Source organism: Nelusetta ayraudi, unplaced genomic scaffold (assembly GCF_046127955.1).
Source record: "Nelusetta ayraudi isolate G7.1 ecotype Tasmania unplaced genomic scaffold, CSIRO-AGI_Nayr_v1 ptg000131l, whole genome shotgun sequence".
Classification (NCBI taxonomy): Eukaryota; Metazoa; Chordata; class Actinopteri; order Tetraodontiformes; family Monacanthidae; genus Nelusetta; species Nelusetta ayraudi.
This window is the reverse complement of record NW_027466181.1, coordinates 1,662,383-1,680,000: the sequence shown is the minus strand read 5'-3', so window position 1 is coordinate 1,680,000 and position 17,618 is coordinate 1,662,383. Positions and strand designations below refer to the sequence as shown.

General features: G+C 46.6%; 1 protein-coding gene across 2 annotated transcripts in view; it reads left to right on the top strand.

Moving 5' to 3' along the window:
• Nucleotides 1-17,334, top strand: part of erfl1 (Ets2 repressor factor like 1) — a 51,134-nt gene extending 33,800 nt beyond the window's left edge. Inside the window, exons 3-8 of one of the 2 annotated variants that reach the window (XM_076050967.1) lie at nucleotides 7,145-7,195; nucleotides 7,920-7,993; nucleotides 9,063-9,297; nucleotides 10,979-11,156; nucleotides 12,679-12,808; nucleotides 14,633-17,334. In XM_076050967.1, coding sequence (XP_075907082.1) covers nucleotides 7,164-7,195; nucleotides 7,920-7,993; nucleotides 9,063-9,297; nucleotides 10,979-11,156; nucleotides 12,679-12,808; nucleotides 14,633-15,444 — 1,461 coding nt within the window. In that variant the 5' untranslated portion in view covers nucleotides 7,145-7,163 and the 3' untranslated portion in view covers nucleotides 15,445-17,334. The remainder of the gene's footprint in view (nucleotides 1-7,144; nucleotides 7,196-7,919; nucleotides 7,994-9,062; nucleotides 9,298-10,978; nucleotides 11,157-12,678; nucleotides 12,809-14,632) is intronic. The other variant, XM_076050968.1, reaches the window with a different exon arrangement.
• Nucleotides 17,335-17,618: the final 284 nt, after the last annotated feature.

Below are 17,618 nucleotides of genomic sequence, written 5' to 3'. Positions count from 1 at the left end.
AACTATTTAGCATTTGCTCCAGGGGGTCAATGCCTTCTTTAAAACATCAAACTCTAAAATATCAGAGATGCTGTAAAATGACTTATTTTATTCTGAGTTTGGAATTAAGTTTAAACCTATACTAAATTCACTGAGATGACTTTGCAACACGTTTTTCTTTTCTTCTCTAAACTGCTTTCACGGTGCCTACAAATTATTCTTTCATTTTGTTGACTTGTTTTTTGACACCTCTTCCCGAAAATAACACAAACTCCTTTTCTCTCTCTCTCTCTCACACACACACACACACACACACACACACACACACACACACACACACACACGCACGCACGTACGCGCGCGCTCCTCTGTTCTTTATAGGCGTGAAGTTGAGCCCAAAGGACACTCATCTGTTTCCTGGAAACAACAGATGGTTTCCTTGTTCTCGCTGTATCACCTTGTCTGAGGAAGTCAGAATCAAACCTGGACCGAGGAAGGAGACCAGGTGGTGGGCTCGCGACGCTCGAAGTGTGTAGCTAGTATCGAGGCACATCATGTTTCCCCCTTTTTTTGTTGCATAGACTGTGTTTTATTCCAATTTCGGTCGCTTCGTTTGCATATTCGCCCCGCAGTTGTGGTTGGAAACGCGCGTCTCGCTGCGCGCTCATAGGCTCTCCTGCAGTCAAACTCTTTTTTGAAAAAAAAAAAAAAAGGGGGGGGGGGGGAGCCACGCGCGTGTGTATTGATACGCTTCCGAATGCGCGTGCACGCGTGCGCGAAGGTCAGCTCGCCGGCGCGTTCGCTCCCCCCCTTTTTCCTATTCCTCTTCCCTCGCGCGGAGGTTTTGATCTCTCAGCCGCGAGATCAAAGGCGCTCTCTGGCTATTAGTCAGCGCGAGCCATTGATCCCGCATCGATCCGCGCGAGACACAGCCGCCCCGCGAACACCGCGCGAGGCTCCCCAAAGCTCGTCCCGCGCGTCCAGAGAGAGAGAGAGAGAGAGAGAGAGAGAGAGAGCGAGAGAGGAAGACTGTGTGTGTGTGTGTGTGTGTGTGTGTGTGTGTGTGTGTGTGTGTGTGTGTGTGTGTTTCTCCTGGCGCGGGCGGGCGGGCAGAGCCAAACTCGAGCTTTTTCTTTGCCGCGGGACATGAAACAATGAGGCTCGAGCCGGTTTTAATAAAGCGCGCTTTCCCTCCTTTCAACTCTGGCGCGAGGCGGACGAGCCGGCAGCGGAGAGCGATCGATAATTAATGACGATGAATAATTTAACCCTATCGATTGATACTTTTTTTTTTTAAACTTCATCCTTTGCCACCCCCCCCCCCCCTCCCCCTCAACCCCCCAATCTTTTTGCTTATTTTCTTAAGGGCCGTTCCGTTCCATACCGCGCTAATACCTTTTCAACCAACTCACATCCTGCGCTCCGCGCGCACTCACCTCCGTCTCACCTTTCTTCTTCGGTAAAATAGCGCAAATTGCGTTTCGAATATTTAAATGAGGGCAATTTTTATAGTCCTAACATCCCACAGGTGACAATTTACAATCAGCTCAAGTTGTTAACATGACAGCACATGTAGTTAAACCGCTTCAAACTTTGAATGTCACACCATTAAAAGGCATTCCGAATAAATCAGTTTTAAACTTCTGTGCGTTTACGTACATTTGAATAAATAAATAAATAAATATCAGAGATTGAAGTGAGGAACAGTTGGAGGGAAAATGACTTGACCTGCATTTCTCTGAATGATGTAGGGCGATATCACTCTGCTTAAGTGGCTCTGCTGCATCAGCTGACAGCCTCTCAGTGTGTGACAGCCACAGCTGGCGCTGCTCCCTGCGTGCACAAATTGCTGCACTGATGGAGAGCGATCCCTGCTCAGCAGCTTGTGTTAAGTTCTTTTCATGGAAATGTTAAGTTTACAGTAACTTTACCCAGGTTATTTTTTGATTATCACTACTGCCCTGAAAGTCTAACCTGAGATTTGAGATTTGTTTCACATTATTTTGGTACAAGCCCATAAAAAAATCCTGGTAGGAGGATTTTTTTTTTCCCCAAAAAATGTTTATTTTTCCACATGTCTAATTGTGTTTGTGTCTTTTTTTTTCTTTTTTTTTTAAACCGATAAAAAGTATAATGGAAGTTCTTTCATCTGAGGATAAACTTGTAAGGTCGTGTTTTTTTCTTTTCTTTGCTGAATGCAATTTTGTGTTTTCCGCAAGCAAGTCCACTGAGAAATGTCCAAACCTAAACGTCTGGGAGGTGAGTGCAGTGGTTAGAAAAGGGGCTTACGCTAAAACCAGAAGAATTATGGGCCACTGTGGTGATCAAATCTGATTCATTGACTTTTTTCGCTGTATGATTTAGACGGATATGGTCCTTGCCCCCCTCCTCCCTTGCACCTCATCCCTGACCTCTCCCCCTCCTCTTTTCTTCGTCCCGCTCCTCTTCTTCTCCGCTCCTCTCCCTCGCTCCTCCTCATTTCTCCTCTCTTCTTCCTTCCATCTCCTCTAACAAACCCATCGCAGAGTCCCTCTGTTCTTCCACCCTGAGGCTGACCAGTGTGTCAGAGCTAACCAGGGAGAGGAACAGAGGGAGAGAGGGAAAGACAGAGATAGTGGGAGAGAGAAAGGGTGTGTGTGTGTGTGTGTGTGTGTGTGTGTGTGTGTGTGTGTGTGTGTGTGTGTGTGTGTGTGTGTGTGTGTGCGCGAGAGAGGGAGAGAGAGAGGGAGGGAGGGAGGGTGCAGCCGGGCCCTTTTCAGGGCTGCCGAAAAAAAGGGGGGAAGATGAGACAGATGTACAGAGCCTGTTTCATCTGGTGGAAAAAGAAAGCGGGAGAGGCCAGACTCTTCACGCTTCTCATATTTTTCCATCTTTTTATATCATGACCCATCACTCTTTCCTTCTTTAGACAACACTGGAGACATAATGTTGCCTGAATGTCAGCCCGGGCCCCCTTTCCTCCCTTTTCCCCAGTCACACTGCAGAATTTTAAAACGCACTCGGCTCCACAGCATATTTCCTGTTCAGTCCTGTCAGCGGCTCGCCAACCTTGGCTTGCCTCCGCTGACAAGCGCTGTCGGCGCCGCGGCTCGCTGGCGAAAGTGCGCCACGGGTGTTTGTGCCAGACGCACGTGCACATACGAAGAAACAATCAAAACAGCCCCCAGACCAGTCGAATTGTCACACCAGGGCGGTGCTATAAAACAGGCCAGATATATCAACAGACACCGAGACGGTTGTTGGCGTGGCGTCGCACCGCATTGTGGGTAAAACGAAGCATCTGTTTAAGCAGGAAGATCGACAGGATGGTGTCGCAGAAGGATGTAACCAGAGGGCTAAATATGCACAAGTGATCCATTGAGCATTTTGGATAATTATTCACATGAGGCTGCTGCACTAAAGTGTGTGATTAAAAAATGAATTGACATCGTATGGGAACTTCACATAATAACTGTCTTTGAGCACGGTCAAGACTTTTACATATTTCAGTATTTCCTTGCAAGATCTAAACATGGAAAAATGCCCACAAACTTCCTTTTTGAATGCACCACTTAAAATATTATATGCAAGATAAGACAAGTTGACAGACATTAAAAGAATAAGACAGAGAGTTTGTGCCATGCAAGGTTTATTATGGGATGGATTCAGAGACCTGGGCTGGCCCACTTACTTTCTAATTTACTTTCCCACCTTTCCAGAGCAGAAATGATAAATAAATGTGCGCTGACTAATTGGCCCTGAAACACGACCTTGACCACATATTAGTTACCGATGACTCCTCAGCTGCCCTGTCCTGAACCGCATCCATGACAAATCCTTCTTAATGGCTCTTCCAAAAAAATTCGCAACTTGTAAGCTGGCTGTTTGCAAGCGTAGCCACGGAATCAACAGCGGCGCCGTCCCCTCTCAGCCTCGACCGGCCTTGACCCGACCCCGGGAAGTGTGTGAGTCGCTGCTTTGTGGTGCACTTGGCAAAAAAGCGAAGGTTGCCGCCTCCCCCGCCTCCCTCCAAACCGACGCAGTCCTCCAACCAAATTATCAAAAAAAAAAAGCCTCTGACTCACCCACGGTTGCGGTCAGAATGTGTTTTTGCTCAAGCGTAGCCCGGGAACTGCGTTCGACATCACGTAGGATCACAGGCGAGGCCTCCTTTGAGCGGTGGAGGTGCTGTTGTCACGATGCGACTGCGCTCAGTAACTCGGCGACCCCCTTTGCTGTGTGTGTGTGTGTGCGTGCGCGCGCGCATGTGTGTGTTTTACCATTGTTGCTGGCAACTGTGTGATCCATCATCCACTTGTGGGATTGAGGGTCCTTTGTCTGTGTCCACGGTCCCTTTGTGCAGAAAATAAAACAAAATGCAATTGGGTTTTTTTTTTGTTTGTTTGTTTTTTTTGTCTCTGCACATCTCTGTGTTCCATCAGTGCCATGGCATCTTTGGCATGAAAAAGAGGGGGAAAAAAACAAATAAAAAACAAAGTGCATTCTGTCTTTCAGCTCACCAAGGTGTGTGTTTGTACGTCTCTATTGATTCAGTCAGTATCTATGGGCTCCATGTCTTATTTTGTGTGTCTCCGCTACCTGAATACCTGTGTAGCCGTGCGCTGCATGTGTTGGAGACTGTGTGTTTACTGTGTGTGCACAATCCATTACAATCTGCCAGAGTCTGCATCTGACAGTGTGTGCATGCCTGTGTGTGTGTGTGTGTGTGTGTGTGTGTGTGTACGAGGAACAGTATTCCCTGGGCTGCTAGTTATAATGTTTCTGGGGGTGATGGGGGGAACTTGAAAGCCCTGCGCTGCCCAAATCAAAACTAACAAGGAAATGATGGGGGCTCCTTTATCTCCTCTCTGGCCTGGAGGGCCGAGAGGGGCGAGAACGCGAGACTGGGGCGGAGGGGGGAGTGAGTGAGGAGGGAAGTGGAGGAGGGGAGCGGGGGACGAGGAGGAGGAGGATGAGGAGGAGGAGGGGAGAGGGGCGCAGCCCGGGCTTCCTCTTTGATTTGTAAAAAATGCATTACCTCCGAAATCAAACGGAAAATTACTGCGCCGAAGCAAAACACACAGAGCAGGAGAGAGGAAGAGGAGAAGGGAGGTGGGCGGGGCGGGAGGACAGTGGATGCGCACGTGCGTGAATAGGCGAGGAGGTGGGGAAGAGGAAGAGAAGGATTCACCTGTGCGATTATGGCTGTTGCCTGGTGGAAAGGAAGGTTGAGGTGTGCGTATATATAGGCGGCGTGTAGGTGGTGCGAGTGGTGGCGGTGAAAAGTAAATAAATAAATAAAACAAATCCTGGCCGCTGCGAGAGCTCGTCCTCAGAGGAGACCGTCTCGTTCATGACTGGGCGTCAATGACCTGCAGCCCCACTGGGAGGAGAAAGAATGTATAGATTACTGCACAAAGATACCCGGCAGTACTAAGCTGAGGGTCCTCAATTAAAAGCACAGCTTATACTTATTAGGGACATGTGTAGGTGAGTGTGTGTGTGTGTGTGTGTGTTCAAAGACGCACTTTCTGCATTACAATCTCCCTGTGCTTTACAAAGTATTGTCTATTTTCTTTTGAAAAATTATAAAAAGTTGTACCATGCAAGTATATGTTGCGATTGCGACACTGAACTCATATGAAGGCTGTGTGTACGCTAATGTTTTTTTTTTTTTTCTATTTTCCTTATTGAGGTGCAGAAACTTCCTCAGTCTAATCCTTAACAAAAAAAAAATAAGAAAAACACAAAAATGACATGTAAACCTGAACCCTGATAGCAACGTACTGAACAGCGCTCAACCAGGACAACTACTCATTTTGTTTCCGATTTTTTTTTTTTACCGCTACTGCTTCTCCTTGCATTTTATTGTAGCCTCATGACTGTGCATTTTGTCTAGGGTCACCTACTGGCACTGCCATATTTTCACTCCAGCCATTTTACAAAAATACACGTAGGTGTTTTCTTTTTTTTGCCGCCCTTTCAAAGGTTATGCCCCACTGAAGCAGAATCAAGTGCAGGTCGCTTCACGTTCAGTAGAAGGAAATAAAAAGGTCCCTTATGAAAATGAGGGTGCTTTCTCTAAACCTGTAGTTGACACATAAACCTGTGCGACCACTTTAACCCGTTAGTGAAAGTGTGTGTTGGCAAACAAAAAGAATATACTGGAAAAAAAAAACATAACATGAATGATGAGGAGGGAAAATAAAAGAAATGTGACTTGGATTGGATGAATGCGGAATCTGTGTCTGAAGACAGAAGGAGCGACTTGAAAACAAGAAAGATGAAGAGGAGAGTTGGGCCACGATCCGAAGGCTGGGAGCAGGGCGGGAGTCGGCAGCGTAGACGAGAGAGAGTCGGTCAGAGAGAGAGAGAGGGAGAGGGAGGGAGAGAGAGAAGTGCCTGGAGTTAGCAATAATAATTTATACAAACACACCTTAATAATTCACGTTCCATTTCAATGCTGGAGGGAAAATCCAAAATTCACAGAGCATAATTAAATAGCGGCAGAGAGTGAAGGGAGAGATAGAGAGGCCGGCATTAAAGATAGCAGTGTAGCAGCAGGGTATCTCTTCCATCAGAGCTTTGTAAAACAAGCCTGATGAGACCTGTGATATCCAAAGCGGGTCCCGTCCCCATCGCTCCCCGTGGAAGCGCCGCCTCGCCGTCTCCCGCCGCGGCTCTTCTGAATGCATTTAGCTAGCAGGGTTTACTAGCTGCCTTCCGACAGAAGCTGCCTCGTCGGCACACGCTCACATTCAGGTGTTTGGTTCAAATGCTGTTTGTTAGACTGTGATTCAGCGTGTTGGACCCAGGTGCGAGTACTTTATGCAAAGAAACAACAATAAGCCATAGTAGATAATGTTTATACACAATGTATGATGCGACAGGAAAGATTCTTAAGACTTTAGGGTCTCTTGCTGTTGTCAAGTGTATCGGTCGGTCTAGAAGGGAACAGAATAACATTATAAATACATTCATTATGTCATTAATCAGTCATTTGTGAAGGGAAATATAGGAAATCAGACAGACAGCTGTTTCCTCTCATTATGATATAACGGCCTCATCTTATACGTCCATGTATATTGTATTGTATAGTATGCATGCATATATTTTACTCCTGCACTCAATATACCCAAAACGAAACCTTCCCGCTAAAAACGATCCTTTGTTGGACCTTCCACAGGTTTGGAAAGGGACAAAACATGGCGGACTCAGGCGGCAACAGCGCACACAAGTAAACAACACACAAGCAAAAAGTGGACTTTTTTCACTTGTTGGGCAATTGGGAGTTCTCTGACAAATTGGGATCCCTATTACGATTAGAAAACACAGATGAAGTGAATTTTGCATGATGTGAGACTCTTTAAACATTGTCTACGTGTCACTCCTCAACAAACTTGTTCGCGAAGGGCTGACATTATAAAAGTGTTTTTTTGATGATGACAAACATCAAGGGATTCCCAAGCAGCGTTATCTATTAAACATGTTATTTTTGATACATGACCTGCTTTTCAAATCTATTAAATTGCTCCTGTTCATAAATGCACTATGGGGATGTCCACCACGTTGCATCAGACACTGCCTTAGGTGGCCTCGCAAAATCCCATCCATCAAACACCTGGTTTCAAGTAAAGATGTGTGAAACGTAGCCTTGCCCCGGCATCACATTGATTTTGAAGCAGCGGTAGCAGTTGAAAGTGCGCTGCACCCTCATGCAATACCTCCACTTTCAATATAGTTTTCAGCTTCAATTCCATGAAATAAATAAAACTTGGCTACAAAGCTTCACCACTTGGCCACCGTCTGCTCTGTGAAGTGTGTTTCTCTAGGAGTGCTAGCATGAATCTGCAAAAGTAAAGAAATCATTTAAAATGTTTGTTTTTTGTTGTTGTTGTTGTTCAAACTAACTTTTCTCCCTGTGCCCTCCTCCTCCTTTATTTTTGCCATCCTGTTTTCAGGTGTTGTGGAGGCATGGACTGTAACTGCGTCAGTGATCTGCTCCTGCCCCCGGTGCCTGCCCTCTGGACGCCAGGTTGGTCCCATGTCGTCATGGTTACGTGATGCACATTGTTGTTGGGATTACTCCATTAAAGTAATTCAACTACTGATGACTGATTACTCCTCAAAGAAGTAATCCAATTACTTCTTTAACTACTTTGTTTCATAAGTAATCAATTACTAATTAGTTTAAAAAAAAAAAAAAAAAAGATAAAGTAACAGTTGCTTTGGAATGAACCCTGTTAAAGTGCAAATTTTTGATTATGCCTCTGTCCTCTTAACATGATTGAATGTTTGCTCTCTGAACACAAACTGCACATTTCACAGAACAAACTGCCTTTTGCACATCCCATATTGTTAAAAATAATTAGAAGATTTCGGAAAAGTAACAAAATTGTTACTTGATAAAGTAATTATGACATAATTACCAATTTTGCCACAGTAATCTAGTTACATTACTACTCAAAAAGTACTTAGATTACGGATTACTTAGTAGTAGATTACTGTTCAACACTGTTCCTGACCATGCACAAAAAGACAAGTTGGTTTAAACCTGACTGTCCATACAAGCAAATATCTAACTGCCAGGGATCAACCTTGGAATTCATTTCCAAACGCACCACACACTCGCGCGCACGCATGCTCACACACACACGCACGCACGCACGCACTCACACACTCATTCACACGAGCACGCACACACGCACTTGGGTAAACAAATTCAGCTTCTGGTTTTTAGGGGGCTAGTTAGATCCGGCCTCACCTCAAGAGGGGTCAAAAAGCAGCTTAACTGCCTCCATGATGAACACGCCAGGCTTTTAGAATTCAGGCCCGGGCCGCATCAATCAGACCTCTCCCAGTGAGCTGTCATCATCCCACTGACCAATCTGTTGAAGCTAGAGGGCATTAGCGGCAGACTAACATTGCTCAAGGCACGTGCCGTAATATTAAACACATCATCCCTCACGCGCATCACTCATCAGTCATTCGGACAGCGATCCCTCTTGGCGCAGCGCTGGACAAATGACGGGCCTCCGCCTCACCCTCTGCCTTTTCCTTTCCTTCTCGCAACAACCTCCGCCCACCTCCTCCTGCCTGCTCAGGGTTCGCCTTCCCCGACTGGGCCTACAAGCCCGAGTCGAGCCCCGGCTCCAGGCAGATCCAGCTGTGGCACTTCATCCTGGAGCTGCTGCAGAAGGAGGAGTACCAGGGCGTCATCGCCTGGCAGGGCGACTACGGCGAGTTCGTCATCAAGGACCCGGACGAGGTGGCCCGGCTGTGGGGTATGAGGAAGTGCAAGCCGCACATGAACTACGACAAGCTGAGCCGAGCACTGAGGTAAGTGTGCGGCCGACGTGCTTAAATGTCAGGCAATAACGTGGCTGGAATCAGATAAATCAAGATGTGTATCGCGCCGCGGTTTACATAAATTGTTTACTCCGCTTGGGCCGAATGTGTCTGTGTTTCATGTTGGCTTAATGGAAAGATAAAGATGGGAGTGTGCCGTGGTTTCCAAGGGAACGTCAATACACTCAATTTCTCCTTATCTGTGGACATCCAAATGGAAAGTTCACCACTGAGCTGCTAAATACAAAAAAAATTCGATAGGGATTTGGAAATTAAGCCCCGGTGCGAAATTGCTTGCACTACTTCTAAAAACTGGTGAAAGTAAAAGTTGCTCCACACTTGGGTGAGATTTTTTTTTTTTTTTTTTTTTTTTAGCACCACCGCCTCGTACGCACTTCTCTTATGCAAATACACACCGCTTCAGCACACACACACACACACACACACACACACACACACACACACACACACACCACCACCCACCTCAGTTTTCCTTTGGCCTCTTGTTAATGGGGGCTGTCGTCAGAGTCTAATTGTTATGAATTGGCTGGGGCCACAATTAGCCTTCTTAATTAGCCTCACTTAATTGCTCAATTAGGGGCCACAGCACAATTGCCACGCGCAGCAAAAACACGCACACGTCGTCACGCCGGGCGCCGCCACCGTGGAGAGACACACGCCGCCACTTAGACGCCTGCCGTGTTTTTCTTTTTACATATTCATATGTATATATATATAGTGCGTCTGCTTTAATGAGCCGTTGCGGTGTACTAACGTCGAGGGTGCCCCAGCTGCATTTCGTATGAGGGCACGCAAACTCCGCCACGGTCACTCAAGACAAAGACATCCGTGCGTGCAAAAGAAGTCGGCGGGCGTATTTAAACCCTCTCAGTGCTGGTCTGATTTGACATGTCAGCCTCGGCAGCCTCCACCAACCTGAGCGCTCAGCCCGGCCCCACCCTGCCGCCTCCTCTGCGTCTTGCCTACCTGTGCCAGATGGCTCCGTGTTTGTCGATGGCAGACCTGGCAGACTCTGACACCTCGGTGGGTGGCACAGGAAGCTGGCATGACACGGCAGCTTGACATGCCCAGCGGGAGACTTTTGGCGTCGTCGCCATGGAGACCTTCTCCCGCTGTCCCGCCTTTCTCCGTGAATGCACTTCCTGTGGTGGTTGACTGGGACACGTCTTCCTGATTAGACCTACCTAAACACTTTAAGCAACCTAAATTTGACTGCATTATTCTGCATCCAACCGGGAGACCTGTGCATTTTTTATGACTTTAAAAAACACTCGTTACCTTGGAAATACGCCCGCGTGTGCGGACGACGTGCTGGTGTGCGTCTGCGCGAGGCCCGACAGCGGAATAAAATTCCACTTTAAAGAACCATATTGTATTGAATCAGGGCAGTCAGACATGAATCGATTTGAGGAAGGAGGAGATGAATAAAAACAGTGGGAAATCAGCATAGCGCTCGCCCCGCAGCGCTGAAGTTGTTTACCTATTCTCTTCTGCCCGCGATGAAACAAAACCTTGATGTGAGCATTGCATTAATCCTTCCCTCCTCTTTTCCTCTTCCTCTTCCTTTTTTTCACCTGCATCCTTTATCCTCCCCGCTTCCTCCCTCGATATCCGCTCCCTCTCCTCCCCTGCCCTCCCTCCTCCTTCGCAGGTACTACTACAACAAGCGCATTTTGCACAAAACCAAAGGGAAACGCTTCACCTACAAGTTTAACTTCAGCAAAGTGGTGCTGGTCAACTACCCCATCCTGGACATGGCCACCTCTCCTTTTTTCCTGGCCCAGAACCACTTCACTGGAGGCTCGGCTGCACCGGACTGCAGCCCGGAGGTACAGTAGGGCGGTGTGGAATGGATGGAGCGGATTTTAAACCACATGTAGGACTGTTTAAAAAGACGTTTTGGAGAATTATCGGTTTTCTTCAGCAACAGCAACAATTTCATATTGTGATTTAATACGACGGGCAAAAATCCATTTCATTTTGGATTTTCATTTCTCTTGTATTTCCTTTAGGCCCCTTGCTTCTGTCTCTGTCTCCGCTTTTTCTGGTTAAAGGAGACAACAGATGTTATTCATCTTGTCTTTTATAATAATATATATTATATATATATTATATATTATATATATATATTATAATATATATATAATAAAACGTTGATATCCTTTGGTCCGAGAGACCGTAAGATGTTTAAACACACACAGCTGGGGGGGGAAATTTTCAATTACCATGCGATGTTGTTCTTTAGACATGAAATAACGGCTTAATTATTAAAGAAACAATGATGTTGTTATTTCTAAAAAAAAATCTGCAGTTATGGAATCTGTGTGGGTTTTTTTTTTTTTTTTTTTTAACTTGGACACAAATTCCAGAGTGCAGGCAATTTTTCTAGTGTATAACCAGTGTGGCATGAGGTGCACACAATTTAAAAGTACAGTAAAAAAGCAGGGAAAGAGTCATCCGTCATTTGCCTGCGCTCTCCTTAAGACGGGATAAGTCTCCAAAGAAACGGGAGCGGAGGGGCCGCGGTTTTAACTTGTCCTTAAAACAAAAGGAGACGTTATCCTCTGCCTCGGCTCTTATCCCCGTCTCCGATGGCGAATCCATCTGTCATCGATTGAAAATGAAAGGAACACAAAGCAAAGGCCCCCGCGTCAGATCAGATCAATGGCGGGTCATTAATGCGGTTAGTTAAGACGACGTAGATCTCGCAGCTTGGGAGTACAGTCTTGTCTTTCAAACTTGGGGCAGCGGGGGTGACAGATATTATTGATCCAAAGTCTGGCTCCCTTTGTCCACAGGTTTTCCTTAGGTTCCTCAAGTTCAAATTATTTTCTACCTTGACACCTTCGCGCAGCTGTTTAACACACGCCAACGCCGGCGCTCGGCTCGGCTGGCCTACATCCTGAATAGATGTCACTCCCTCGGATCTGAGTCCCCTTTGCCACATCTCTCCTCGCGAGAAACTGAAAATCCTTCTCTGCCTCCTTGTCATTTATCCTTTGTGCCCACATTCTTAATCGCTGGTCTCCATTTGACTCTGTACTCTTCCTGCCTTTGAGTCTCGGAGCCCCTGCGTCCCCCCCCCCTGCCTGCCTCTCTACCCCCCAAGTCCCACGACGCTTCTTTTATCCCGTCCTTGCTGCGACTCTGTCACTGTTTGCATCACACTCTGTAGTGTGTTGCTGTCAACACACGACTTTAACCCCGGTGCAGAGCCCCAGCACCAAGACGCATATCATATTTCTCTTTTTTTTTTCTTTATTTTTTTTTCTTAGGAATACGTGTGGTGCTTTTAAGGAAGTGCATAAAGTAATTCCACTGATTTACACTCTCTTCTTCTCTGTCTCTCAGGCGATACAGTCCCTCTTCCCTCGTCTGCCCGAGTCTGGCAGGGGAACGTCCCTGTTTGATCGAGGAACGGCCGCACCAGGACCAGAAGGAGACAAGCTGAGATTGGACACGTTTCCCTTCCTCAGTTCAGGTGAGCGACAGAGGGATAAAAGTTAGCTGGAAGTTTTTTGAGCAGCCATATAAAACATTAAATGGCCTCGTTTGTGAGACTGAGCAGCATCGCATTTGGCACAGTACGGTTGCCTCCTTACAAGTGGAGCTGCTCTGTATGTAAATATAAATTATTTTCGTAAGTAAATAAAAACATCATTTTTGTTGACGTCGACTAAAAACATACGCACACACTTTCTGTTCCTCGCCACACCAGAAGATGCCTCCAACTCTTACACGTTGGGCCTTTAAATAAGAGAAAACTGGAAGCTCTATGTCCCCCTGACACACACTCAGTCTGCACACTAGTAAACAAGGCAGGTGATAACAAGGAGGAAGAGAGCAGGCAGCCGAATGAGGATGCAGGGGAGGCGTGAACATTTACTGTTGAAGGAAATAAGAGGGTCGGCCGTCCCATCGCAGCCGAGCGGCAGCACGGCGGCTGAGCTCCAGGTTGAGAGCAGCCAGGTCGGTCCGCCGACGATGAATTATGCACGTCGGCACCGGCGAGGAACAAATTGAAGGTTGTAGAGATCATCCGCCGCGTCCTGGCGTGCTTCACCGCACTCTTTCCCCAGCATGGGCTTTTTGTCAGACGATGCACGCTCCATATAGGTGCATCAGAATGTACATGAAAAGTGTAGTGTGTAAACAGATGTAACCCCCCCCCCCCACCCCCCAACCCTCCCCACCCTGTATATCTCCCCCCTCATCATCCTCCCCACACACACACACACACACACACACACACTTGACTCCTGATCACACAATCTGCCACCCCCTTCCTCCCCAGCCTGTGTGTCCTCGGGTCCTTTCCCCCCCCCCCCGCTTCACTCCCCCTTTCTTCCCTTCCCGCCCTCCCCTCCCCCTCCCATGTGTCCCCGCTGTCCTAATCCCTTCCCAGGCAGGAAGGCCCTAATTGAGGGTGCAGGCTTCGGTTTGTGGCCTGTGGGCGCCCATTACTGTGTTTTCATAAGCAAGTGAGGCCTGCCTGACTGATTCAATATTCATGTGTCTGCCAGCTACTTCTGGCCCAGCACGCAGAGTATTCACCACTGTCAAATTAGCCCTGCATAGTAAATAACGGAGTGGAAGGGAGAGAGACGAGGAGGAGAAAAGGGAGTGAGGAAGACGGAGGGAGAGGGAGAGGGAGCGAGGCAGCGGAGGGGGAGAATCTTTGAGTCAGTTGTCAGTTGGAAGGAAGTACAGTAGGCCGAGAGGCGATGCCTTTTGTTTGTGCATTAAAATTGGATCCCGGCATCACCTCGCATTTACCTCAGCTCGCTGCCGACGAGCGTCGCTCACACGGAACCGAATCCGGACGCGGCGCGGTGTTTAATTTGTCATGTCGCAACTCTGGGACGGGGAGATTGACAGTTTCCTCTCCCGTTTGGTCACACGAGCCTGCGTGTTGGCGCATTCTTGATGAAACCCATGACGATATTGAGCGGCAGCCAGCTGTTACATCAATGTTTGATATTTGATTGTTGCTTTGCACAAAAGATGCAAACTAAAGTTGTTGCTTTAGTTTTTTGGTTTTTTTCCTGACGCCTTTGTGCTCAGGCTCCAGTTTCCAGCAGCGTGCAGTGGGTGTATTACACAGTACAGGCATGCATAAATCAACCATCAGGTTTTTTTTTTTTTGGTGGGTTGAAAGCAGCCATGGCCCCTGTGGCTTCTGATTAGACTTGCTAATACCGCTGATCATAATTAGAGAACATTCTTGGATGCTGTATGTCAAGAAACCTTTGGCCCCTCGGAGAGCTAACCTGCGCGTCTGGATTTCTCTTCTTTCCTTTCACAGGGGCCCCGTGCTACTCCAAACCGCCATCCCTGCTGGGGCCCTACCCACGTAACCCACCCTTCGACTACCCCTGGGGCTTCAACCCCTACCTCCCAGGGGCCTTCTCCCTCAATAACTGCCCCAAACTGCCCCCCGGCTCCCTCTACCCCTCGCAGTTTTACCCCAGCCCTCTGCAGAGTAGCCTCTCCCAGCTGCCTCACCCCTTCGCCTCCATGCTTCCCCCCGGGGAGACGGGTGCGGGCGAGAGGGGAGCGGCGGGCCAAACTGGAGGGACGAACGGCACGGCGGGCAGTCAGCCGATCAGACTCTGCCTGCCGTCCTACCCGGGGAGCCTCGCGATGGGTCGGACAGAGATCGGGGCCCCGCTGGGCGACAGGGAGAGGGCAGAGGCCAATCCCCCAGGGAGGGGCCTCAGCGTGGGCCTGGGAGCAGTCAGCCTCGGGGCCGGGACTGGGGCAGGCCGGCAGAGTCCCACGGAGAGACGAGGAGGGGTCAAGCAGGACCCGGAGTCAGACTCGGACCTGGAGATCACAGACCTGAGCGACTGCAGCTCGGACAACGAGAACGAGCACGACTTCGGCATCGTGAAGGAGTCGGGCCTGGCGAGTCGTTCGCAGATGGTGCTGGATGGGAAAAAGGGCGCCGTGCTTCCACCCATCTCCTCTCTGCCGCCTCCGGTGTCCCCGCATCCGCTGAAGAGCCTGGTGCCCATCAGTCCTCCTCCCCCGTCCCTGCCGCCGACACTCTCCCCGTCCATGGCTCTGCATGAACGACACAGGGAGACAGAGACTCTCAAAATGATACACAGCTAATACATTCTCTCCCACACACGCGCCATTTTGCCAGTCTGCACTCTGTATAATTCTCTTTTTCTCTCCTTTATCCAAGTCTTTTCTTTTTTTTTTATCTTTTTTTTTCCTTTGTTTTATATTAATGCTCCCCAATCGCTCTTAATGGATTTTTCCTGAAAAGGCACTTAAAACCCTGAAGTCCAAAAACGACTTTTGGCCACTTTGCTGTCAAAGTTTTCCAACTTGCCTTGAGTCCAACACACTGCAGGCAGGTCGATTTTTCCAAATACACCGGCCGTGCGGTTTTGCAAGTATCGGCTGTCTATTTCACCATCTTGACCTCTCTGTTTTAATCTCTCATGCCGAATGATCACTCCATGTTTTGTTTTTGTTTTTTCCAAACTCGTTTTGAAGCCACCGCGAGCAGCAGCCCTCCACAATTTGCTGTCTGCTGGGCGACCATGATGGGAGGCAGTGAGGTGCTAAATTGCAGCGCAGCAGTGTCTGCCTTGACAGACAGTAACAAACAACATCCCAGTACAAACATAACAGCACATGAAATGATGCTCGGATCGATCCAATTTTACACATTTCCACTCTAAGTCCCGAGATTTAGGTATGTAGAAAAAATATATACGGCTCAAGGACTGTCGAGACGTGGTCAAATACTGCCACCTAGCGGTTCTTTCTGCCCTTCAGTTCCGTTAAAAAAAAAAAAAAAAAAGCGCATTTCTTAAAGCTTCTTCTCCGTGCATTTTTTGGTTACATTTTTTTTTTTTTTACTTGCAGGTGAGTTTAAGTGTTAAAACATGTATTTCTGAAAGTATTTATTGTATTTGTCCATGATTTTTTTTTTTTTTTTTAATCTGTACTTTGTAAGTATTTCCCTGTACACTTTCCAAAAGGAAAGAAAAAGGGAGCAGAGGGAGCTGGACCCATCTAGAAATTTGTATGAACATATCCTGTGTATATATTTTATTATGGTGTACATTACATTTAATTATTATTCGCTATGATAAGATTTAGCTGTATTGTGATTTAATTCCGTATTTAAACATGTTGGAAAATTTATAAGCCTAGGTGTATCAAAGTTTAAATTATTAATGGCAGACGATCTGCACTCTGAAGGTGTTTTTCTACGATGAGGACAGAGTTCACACTGGGAATTGTCTCTGAATTTTCTCAACCCCAATTAATTGTGCCCTTTGGTCATTTTTTGCCAGATGCCCAATGTACAAACCCTTTGGGTTCAGAAATATGCTGGTAGACTTATTTTTATAGTTAGCATTCACCAAGTGTATCTGTACTGTAATTAGTCTAATGTGGATAATATTGCTCTTTGCCTTTTTCTTTTTAAAAATCCCCTCACTGAAATATGTTTGTATTACTTTCCAATGGGTGCTTTTTTTGTCCAGGCAAGCTGCGCATTTGGGGGATGGGGGATTTAAGAAAATTGTTTATCTGTGTCTGATCGGATAAACAAAACGCCTCATCCTGTGGGGCAGCACAGGGCGATCACAACACCATATTGTACAGCTTCATAGCTTTATAGCCAATGATTTGTCAAACAGTGGCAGTATATGATTAATTGTGAAAGCTATATTGTAAAGTTAATGTAAAGTCTTTGTTTGTTAAGTTGCAACAGAAAAAGACCTCCCGCCATTATCACACGGACGACACTGACAGCTGTAAATACTCTTTCCTTTGTGTGTGTATGTGTTTGTACACAAAAAAGACAATACAGTGGTTTCACCTGTCATCTCTCTTTGTTTTAATGTAAGGAGGAAAAGAAGGAAGTGCAAACAGTGAAAAGAAAAAAGATTAATATCTTCAAAAGCAATAAACATTATTCTGGATAGCGTACAGTTTTTTCAGTGACTTCTTTCTTAAATGACTATTGTGACAAAGAACAAATCGAAGAAATACAATTGAATATTATTTATTTCTCGGTGACTGTAAAAACATTTGTGCTTTATTGTCTATTTTGGTTTGATGAAAAGAATTAATGTTTCCAAATTGAAATGACAAAAAAATAGAATTTCCAAGAAATTCTAGCATGTTTTCATAAATGTCATTTCAAAATGTAATTACATAATTTACACAGGTTTACAAAAATATTAAATGTTTAAAATATAAAATTGTATAAAAGTAATGTATAAATTGAAAATCCAATTTGCTTGTGTTTGACTACTTAT